The sequence below is a fragment of the Amphiprion ocellaris genome, chromosome 17 (genome assembly GCF_022539595.1).
Source record: "Amphiprion ocellaris isolate individual 3 ecotype Okinawa chromosome 17, ASM2253959v1, whole genome shotgun sequence".
Classification (NCBI taxonomy): domain Eukaryota; kingdom Metazoa; phylum Chordata; class Actinopteri; family Pomacentridae; genus Amphiprion; species Amphiprion ocellaris.
This window is the reverse complement of record NC_072782.1, coordinates 32,056,420-32,066,230: the sequence shown is the minus strand read 5'-3', so window position 1 is coordinate 32,066,230 and position 9,811 is coordinate 32,056,420. Positions and strand designations below refer to the sequence as shown.

The window sequence follows — 9,811 nt, the reverse complement described above, 5'->3', positions numbered from 1 at the left end:
TGAAAGAGCTGACTATAGTGGACATATTTTTAAAACAGGACGTAAAAATAGATTAGAAATAAGTTAATAACCATCTAACTGTAACAGCAGGTTATATTTCTACTATAATACACTATAATATTGACTGTTATTATAATATGGAGGTAAATTCTGAGTTCTTCTGGATCTAAACTACTGATTTACAGCGTTAATTAACCGGGACCAGCTCTTTATTCGGTACCGGGACCTGAGACATGAACGTGAGGTTGGGTCGGTGCTGATGAGAAACACGTTAATAATCCGGTGAACGTCAGAGTGACTCAGAGACCGACTGACTCACGGAGCTTCTCCCCGCCGCTCTCCGCCACCAGACCCGCCTCAGTGCGCTCAGCTCCGGCCGGCTGGACGCCTCGGTCTCCGCTGTGGGTTCGGTGCTCCGGTCCGGTCCGTCCAGGAAGGCTTTCTACCGGCGTCAAGTTGACATCTGCACCGGGAACTTTAACGGCTTTAACGGAGGAAACCGGAGAGTCACAGCGCAGGTAAGTCATTCTCAGAATTAATAATTATTGATTACTGATTAGAAAACAACAAATGTAATGTATTTGTATTAATAATAAGCTGATATAATGAATATTTTATATTTTTCTGCTGTTTCTAATGCTGTTATTTAATGACATAAAGCAAATTTAAACTATTTTACAGCTTTTTTGTGGCTTAATTCAACATTAGTCACCATAATATTATTATTATTTTATTATATTTATATGTAAAATCAGTAAAATAACTCAATTAAGTTGCCTAAAATCCCCACTTTACTCACTATATGTGAAAATGCAGTGAGTTAGATGTATAAATTAAATAATCAGAATGATAATTAGTTAAATAAAGTTCTCATATTTAAGTGATTTTTAGAGTTTAATATTTACCTGAAATATGAGTTTAAGGAATATGAATGTGTTGGATTTATGAAGCAGTTTGTCCAGCAGAGGGCAACAATAGGAGGAGGTGACTGGTTGGAACTATTATTCTAATAATAATGATAATATTAATAATAAGTAAACATATTTTGGCCACAATGACATATATGAGGGTGTATAATTATGCATCTGGTGTGTTTAGATGTCTGAATCCGTTTGTTTTGTCTTTTCAGCAATTAGATTATATTTTTAAAAGAGCAGAAAGAGTCATAGCTTTGACATCTGAGTGTGTTTTATTGACTTTATATATGTAAAATATTAATATACCAACAGTAATATTTGCTTTGTGGATGATAGTTTTGGAAAAACCTCGAATTTTGATTTCAATTTTGGGTTATTTCAACTGAAATCATCAGATTTTTGGGACACTTTCTGCTTCAAACATCCCTGATTTGGTTGATATTTCTATAGCATGAAAAGATATGAATATTTATAAAGATATTTGTTAAATTTTAGCTTCACCTTTAAAGATATTTTTTGAAAAATATGACCCCATTGACCCACTTTCAGCAGGTTTTTTCTCACATTAAATCTGAGTTTGTTTGAACAACAACATCTGAGGAACTGTTAGACTTTCTTTTGGGAAATATTAGATGTTAAACCTTCCACTGAGGTAAAACTAGTGTGTTTCATGTATTTTTGTGTGTTTTTAGATGTTTTTAAACAGGACAATCTCCACCACCAGTATACGTACCCTACAAAGTCTACTGGTTACTTCAACAATATCTGAGGAACTATTAAAGATAAAAACCTGAAATTTTCTCTCTTATTTCTCATCATGTCATTGATTCAGAATCTGGAATATTGGACAGTAGATCAAATAGTCTCTGATTATGGAGGAGAGTAAATTAGATTAAAGCCAGAAATGTGTAGGGAGGAGGTTGGGGTGGATGGACGGGTCAACAGAATATTGCACTTTAACCATCTGTAACTTCGGACAAGTGGGTCAAATATGGAAAACAAATTGAAAAGAAAATATTTGAAGTTTTACTGATATATATGGAATCACTAGATATTTTTAGGATTTTTTTGAAAGATTTTTACTCATTTTTTGAAAATATTTACAAGAATTTTCTTGCCAAATTTAAGGTTTTTTTTTTTTTTTTTACTAAAATTTTTAAGGGAAACTTTTAAGGAATTATTGGAATTTTTTTCCTGAAGGTTTTGCAAATTTTCAGAAATTTGGGGAATTTTTTTGCTGAATTTTTGGATTTTTTTCAGACAAGGAAACAATATTTTTTGGTGCCTGTAAATGAAGACAACAGGAGAGTTAATAACAGTGCAATGATTTCCAAAATGACCTTCAGCGTACTGAATATAGACCCAGAATTCAGGCTTTGATACCAAAATGATGCAATGAAATGATGATAGTTGGTTGGAGAAAAGAGAAGCTTATGAATCGGAGCTGGTTCCAGGTACAACAATGTCTGATTTAACCACTTTAAAATGTCCTGTTTGTCTTTGGGAACATGACCACTGCCTTCACAAACACACACACTAGTCAGCATGCTAGTATTCATGCCGTAAACTAGCGTTTGTAGAACCAAGTTGTTCTGTCGTCTCCCTAAAATGGTCAAACTGCCGGAGCGATGTGAGTCAGCGGCGCTCTGAGGGATGCAGCCTGTGATTATCGGACTGACTTCAGCTGCTGTTTGACGGCTTGTTTTCGTGAACTGAAGCGTTCCTCACTCACGACCTTCGCAGCCGTTCGTCTCCACTACTTGTAGAAACTCTCAGGGTTTTTTCTTGTTTCCCAACGACTCACTCAGATGAATTATAAGGAAGCTAATGGACGAGGTGAGGACGGACCTGAGCTGAATCACTTCCTCTCCAGCTCGTGGTCAGTTTAATCACCAGATGACTCATTATGTGGTTGTGCTCTTTAACGATCAAGGTTAAATGATGGCTTTAATAGTCGCAGACGTCACATTTTCTCTTTTATCCTGTTTATAACAGACACTAGGAGGTTCGTCTTTAAGTGTTTCTGGCATTTATGTGGGAGCATTTACATTAGTTTCACTCTTTACACTTAGTATGCACAGGAAGAATGGTTTTAACTCATCAATAACCCTTTTAATGCACACAGACATGCGAGTGTTGCGTTCAGATATCATTTTCTAACATGCCAACCTGTCCTTTAATGTTATCAAACCTCTTCCACAACAACAAAATCTCTCCTTTTTTGGAATCAACTCCCCCACAGCGGTGCTAGCAGCAGTTCTACTTTCACTTTCAACCATGTGTGATGCTGCTCGCCGTTACAAACACAAACATGTAAACACGTTGCAGCGTTCTTCATATCATTTTAAATCACATTAATCTTTCATATTAATGTGATTTAATTATTAATTTTAATTTTATGGTATGAATGTAGGGCATCTTAACATAGACACTGTTTAAATCGTGCAATATTTGTTGGGTACGGCACTAGAAAGCCCTGAAAATGTAATTTCTCAACCAGTCTCTAAGTTCTAGCGTTATGGATTTGGGTTTTTGTCACATATTTTAAAGCACCTACCAAGATTTGACGACTTTTAATCATAACTGTGGGATTGTGTGCTCAGGTTGTCTGGTCAGTGTCACTAAAAGATCATCTGAACATCCTGATGAAACAGATCTGTTGACTCTAAAGTCCAATTCACTGCTGCGTCAGTGTCCACAAAGGTCCACAAGTCTAAATGTCATCATCCACCCAATTCTGCAAAGGTCAACATTACCCAGAGCGTTTTGCTTGATGATGAAAATAGCTGTAATTGAAGTAATCACTGCTGGACTTTGGAGGTGCTTAGATTTGTGCCCAAACACCAAAGAAGGTTCTGAATCCTCCAGATATCCTGTGCTATGTCACAGTAAGTTACGGGACTCCTGTTTCTCAGTGTTCGACATGAAGGACAACCATTGTAGTGTGAATATAATCGAGGGTATGTCCCCTTTCAAAGTCCTCATTAATCATGCCGAAACCATGAATTGGCCTCAACTTTAAACTTTTTTCTTGCAGATGTTTGTAGATTTATCATGCAAACTCTGGAGGTGCTTTGGTATGTAGATGTCTTGAATTGATGGTGCCCAAACAGAGGACAACATTTTAAATTCTCCAGATATCCTGTGCTATGTCCACATGCTGTGCTCACCAAACCTCCAGACTAATCACACTGACATGTTGCCACAATATATCACAATATCCTGCAAAGAAATGTACAGTTACAGAGTTACAGGTTTTCTAAACATAGATAGGAGCTATGTGTGTTTTTCTGTGTTCGATATTAAGGGCAGCTATTGTAATATGAATAGAACCACCGATGCTGTCCACTTTTAAAGTCTGCGTCAGTCATGTTGGAACCATGAACTGGCCTCAACTTTAACTTTCAGTGTTGCGGATGTTTCTAGATTCATCATGCAAATGCTGAAGATGCTTTGGTTTGTTTACGCTTTCCATCGATGGTACCCAAAAACAGGAAGAAATTCTAAATTCTCCAGATATCCTTTGCTATGTACAACCACTATGCTATGTTATAACAAATTAGTAATTAGTTTTTTGGTCATATGGTCACTGATTTATTCTAAATATTAACTCAAATAAAAGATCTGGGGAGATTCAGTTGCAGTGAAAGCGAAAAGTGATGTTCCACAAGCGGAAATATAAAAAAAGTAAAGCTTAGCTAGAAGTCTATTTGAGAAACCATATCCTTAGTTTGGAGGTTTTTGTTTTTTTTTATTTGATGATGACAAACCTATTATGAACATCTGATGCACATAAACTTGTAAAGTTGTCATGCTGACGCAGAGAGGAGAGTACAAATGAAAAGGAAAGTACTTATGAAGTGTAAGTCAGCATGAAGTCTTTTAAGCAAAACATTTTTGAGTGTAAAAGTTCGTTTTTGACCTTGTGAACAGAAGCTGATAGAAGAGACAGAAGCTTTACTGCTTGATTCAAGATGGATTTTTGTATTCAGATCTCATCTCGCAGAGGAATTAACTCGCAACCTTTAACTCTAGCATCAGTCAGCTCACAGTTTACACATCAGTAAGATTTCTGTTTGTTTCTCCTGCAGGAACTCGTCTGATCTTCTTCTTCTACTCTCCATCTACCCTTTGTCTCTTCGTCCTGACTTCATCCTCCAGCCGCAGACGTTAGTGGAACGTTTCAATCCCGTCTGATATTCAGGTTAATCTGATTATGAAGATTTCCTCTGAGGTGTCTCTTTGTCAATGACCGCCAAGATGGACACTCCTTTCTACCACGATGACTCCCCTGCTGTCCCCGGCTTCAACCAGATTGCGGAATTCGAGCGTTACCCAGGAAACAAGATGCTGATGAGTAAGAAGGCCATGTCAGTGGTGGGCAGTCATCACTTCCACGGCAGCGGTGCAGCAGGAGGAAGAGGCGGGAACCACAACAACCTGGGCCTGGCTGGGAACAGTTCCCTGATGGCGTCGGCAGCGTCTTCTGCAGGTTCCTCGGCGGATATGAACCTCCTGAAGCTGGCGTCTCCAGACCTGGAGCACCTGATCATCCAATCCAACCAGGGCCTGGTCACCACAAGCCCAGTGTCCAACTCCGGCAATCCCTTCATCTACCGAGGCCAGGCTACCAACGAGCAAGAAGGATTCGCTGACGGCTTCGTGCAAGCCCTTGCCGACCTCCACAAGCAAAACCAGCTGGTGGGAGGTGGACCAATGTCCCCATCCTCGTCCTCCAATGTCTCCCTGCAGGCATCCTACCAGAGGAGCCTGATGTCCGGTGGAGATATGCCCGTCTACACCAACCTCAACAGCTATAACTCGGGCCAAATGCCTTTCTCCGGGGGGCAGATGGCTTATGGCGGAGGTTCGGGTCATGGTGGAGGTCCTCAGCCGCACCCTCGAGGCCTGGACGCCCCTCAGACAGTCCCAGAGGTTCCTCACCCGCCAGGGGACCCCACATCACCACCGTCCCTCTCCCCAATCGACCTGGAGACGCAGGAAAGAATTAAAGCAGAACGTAAGAAGCTCCGCAATCGCATCGCCGCGTCCAAATGCCGCAAGCGGAAGCTGGAGCGAATCTCTCGGCTGGAGGAGAAGGTGAAGGTCCTGAAGAGCCAGAACTCGGACCTGGCCTCCACTGCCACCATGCTGAGGGAGCAGGTTGCTCAGCTCAAACAGAAGGTCATGAGTCACGTCACCAACGGCTGCCAGATTGCCGTCGGGTCGACAGCTGCTGCCAAGTCTGGAGGAGGAGGAGGCGGCCGTCGTAGTGAAGACTCCAGTTGCTGAGGAGGATAAACATCTGGAGAAGATCGGCTGGCGGTTTAAGATTTTTGGCATTTTGCTCGGGTTCTCGGTTGGAGCGAGCGGAGAACGAGCAGCTTGGTGTCAACGGCACCTCAACAGCACAGATGGATGTTTAACGTTCACCTGACACCACTGTCAATCATCCAGCCAAAGGGGGTGGAGCTAAAAGGATGCAGGAGACAGGGGGAGGGGCGTCTCCCTGGACGTGGACGTACTTTAAATCTGGATGATTTGGGATTTTGACAGTGAATTTTAAAGATCAGATGGCAGATTTCTAGACTCATCCATATGTCTGAGGCAACATGATGCATTTATTTATGAGGTGGGATGAATTTCCTGCCAAGATTTCCAAGATTCTGCTACAAAATATGTTGTTCACTTTAAAACACTCATGACTCTATTATCATCAGAAGACAACAAAACTTTTTACCCACCTCCGATTCTTTTCATTCAAAATATATTTAAGATTTTAGTGTTTGAAATAAATTAAATCTGTCAAAATGAACATTTTCAAGAGGATTGCTGATGTGATTTCTGCAGAACACATTGCCAAGTAATCAGATTACATTACTTGTGTTTTCAAGGATTCATTCCTTATGTTCCTTTTGTAATCTGATTACTCTGATCTAATCTCTTTCACTACAGTTTGACTGAATGCAGCTGCTTTACAACTAAACATCTTAACTTTGACAACTCGTTTTTTTTATGTTAACAGTAATAAACGCACGTAATCAGATTACTGTAAAAAAAAAGATTACTCTAATCTCTTTACATGGTTGTAACTAAACATCAGCTCTGTTAACTTGGTCACTGTTTTGGCTGGGAGTTTTTAAAGCCACGTTTTGATGGAGAAATCGTTGTTTTTAGTGGAAACTTTCTTCACCGTTTGGGTTTTTCCGAATTACAACTGAAGGAAAAGTTCAGTCTAAGAACTGCCAGCACATAAAAAATAAGACTCGTGTTTGTTTTTTCTGTTTTCAACACACACAAAAATTTCAATTCTTAAGGATTTTATTCTCTTGGTTTTAACATTTTTCGATTCTTAATATTTTTGGGTTCATTCTGGTGTTTCTGACTGATTGTTTCTGCAGCAAGAGAAAAATATATAAGAGAAGACGAAAAAGTCAGATTGTTATTGTAAACATCAATGGCTTCATATCTGTTTTATTCTCAATAATAATATTGTGCAATTAAGATATGACTGTTGAATAATATTCATTATTCGGATGTTGTTATTCTTTTAGCTTTTCTACACTGTATGAAAAAAAGATTTCATTTATGTGAATTAATTTGTTTGGAAGCCAATTCCTGCCAGGAAAATGAGTTAAATTTGAGAAATAATGTCAGAATCTTGACTTTGCACTGCATAATCTGACCTCAATCTGTTATTTGGACTTTTTTTTATCTTCAACATTTCATCAGTTTCTAGTGGGTCTCTGCAGGTTAAAAACTTTCCAAAAGACAGAAACATGAATCGGATGCTGGTTCTGGTTTATCAGAAAGGGATTTTAAGAACATTTTTGAGGAAAAAAAGCCTGCTTGCCAAGTAAATACATAATAATCTCAATGTTTCATGTGCTTTAGGAAGAAAACACCTTTAAGATCCATCTTCAGATTAAATGACTTGATAATTTTTTATGTGTACAAAAAAGTCCAACTTCAGAAAAGAGACTGAAGTTAACGTTCAATCTGCATCCTGATGTAAAATATAATGTAAAGACTGTGTGGCCCTTGACAATGTTGTAGAAGTCCCTGAGTGTTTTCCAAAGGACCCTAAGGGGCTCTCTGAGGTCTTCAAGGATGTTGCCAGGTCCTTCTCAGCACCACACAGGTCCTCCAGAGTGTTCGAAAGGACAACAAGGACACGGCACAGGTCCTTAAGGATGTTGTAGAGGTCCACGAGGACACTATGCAGGTCATGTCCTTAAGGATATTGTGAAGGTTTTTGACGGCACTGTACAGGTCTCTAAGGATGTTTCAGAGGTCCTTGAGGACACTATACAGATCCTTAAGGAAGTTGTAGAACTCCTTGAAGACACTGTATGGGACCTTAAAGATGTACAGGCCTTTGAGGACACATACAGGTCCTGTCCTTAAGGAAGTTGTGGAAGTCCTTGATGACACGATACAGGCCCTTAAAGATGTAGAGGTTTTTCAGGACACAGTACAGGTTCTTGATGGTGCTGTACAGGTCCCTGATTACACATATAGGGCCTGTCCTTAAGGATATTGAAGAGGTCTTTGAGGACACTACACAGGTTCTTGAAGACACCGTACAGTTCCTTGACGAGAGTATACAGACCTTTAGGACTTGGTAGAGGTCCTTGATGACTTGGTATAGTTCCAGGGGATTGTAAAGATCTTCAAAGCCCCTTTGGTCCTTGGGAGGCCGGATGAGATCCTTATGGGGTTGTAAAGGTGCTTGGTTGTATCACAGAGGACTTTAGGGGACTATCTGGGGTCCTTGAAGACGCTGTAGATCCTTGAGGATGTTTTTAAGGTCCTTGAGTGAGCTGACTGCTAACACAGGCTGAACCATCACTACTGTTGCCATGGTTACCTGCAGTTGAATATATTCAGAGGTGTGATTTTGAGCTGCAGTTCAAAGTTTCAAGTTTTTTGACTCTATCAGCTGATCCTCTGTCGCCACGTCGTCATATTTCAGGTTGTTTCTGCTTGATTACTCGACGTTGTTCAGATTTATAAATGAAAATACAACAAACTGAGCTTTTATTATTTCACCGAACCGTCCTGTTTCTGTGGAGCTGATTGATATTTTCTCATGTTTTCAGGATAATGAACAGTTTCTATTTTAAACCCCTGTTTTTTACTGACATTAGCGTCCAGTCGGCGGCTGACGGAAAAACATGCAAAGAAAGATATGAATCAGAAGAAAAAATAAACACAGCAAAAAAAGAAGAAGGTTTTAACTGCAGTTTTGTGTTTTTTTGGTTTGTTTGACATTTCAGAAACTTTAAAAAAAAAAAAAAAAACACTGTTGGGAAGCAAAATATTTATTTTTTTGAACTTGAACGAGGCTTTTGTCGCCTCCGATGAGTCTATTTTTGTACAAATGTATAGAAGTCGTTGTTATTAATCTACTGAAATGTGTGTGTTCGATCTGTTGGGTTTGTTCAGACACTTCCTGTCTATTTATTATGAAAATCTTCTGTTTACTTCCTTCGCTCTGTTCTGCTGTGTTCACATGTTTGTGTCAATATACCAGTGATGAAACGCTCACCAGCTGCTGCTTCTCTTTCCTATAAATGTAGTTTCCTAAAAACATCTTCTAGCAGAGCATAGATTGATCGCTGAAACTGGCTGAACTTCAAGAATGAAAGCTTTTGGTTTCATATTGAGAAATTTGTGGTTTTTTGAAACACAGAAGCTTCCTTCTTATAGATCTTTAGTTTTGTTTTTACTGTCCACCAACATGAAAGGGGTTTTCCATCTGAAATCATCAGGTTCCTTCTGCACGAACGTCTCTAAATTACTTGAAATATTTCTTTTATCATAAACTATAATTATTTAAAATAATACCTGTAAACATTAAGATTGATTTATCAACTACATTTCGAGATAAT

General features: G+C 39.3%; 1 protein-coding gene across 1 annotated transcript; it reads left to right on the top strand.

Annotated features, from left to right (window-relative positions):
• The first annotated feature begins 302 nt into the window (after positions 1-302).
• On the top strand, positions 303-9,467 carry june (JunE proto-oncogene, AP-1 transcription factor subunit). The gene is made up of 2 exons (XM_023265288.3): positions 303-518; positions 5,009-9,467. The coding sequence occupies exon 2, from the start codon at positions 5,166-5,168 to the stop codon at positions 6,207-6,209; it is 1,044 nt and encodes a 347-aa protein (XP_023121056.2). The 5' UTR covers positions 303-518; positions 5,009-5,165; the 3' UTR covers positions 6,210-9,467.
• The last annotated feature ends 344 nt before the right edge of the window (positions 9,468-9,811 follow it).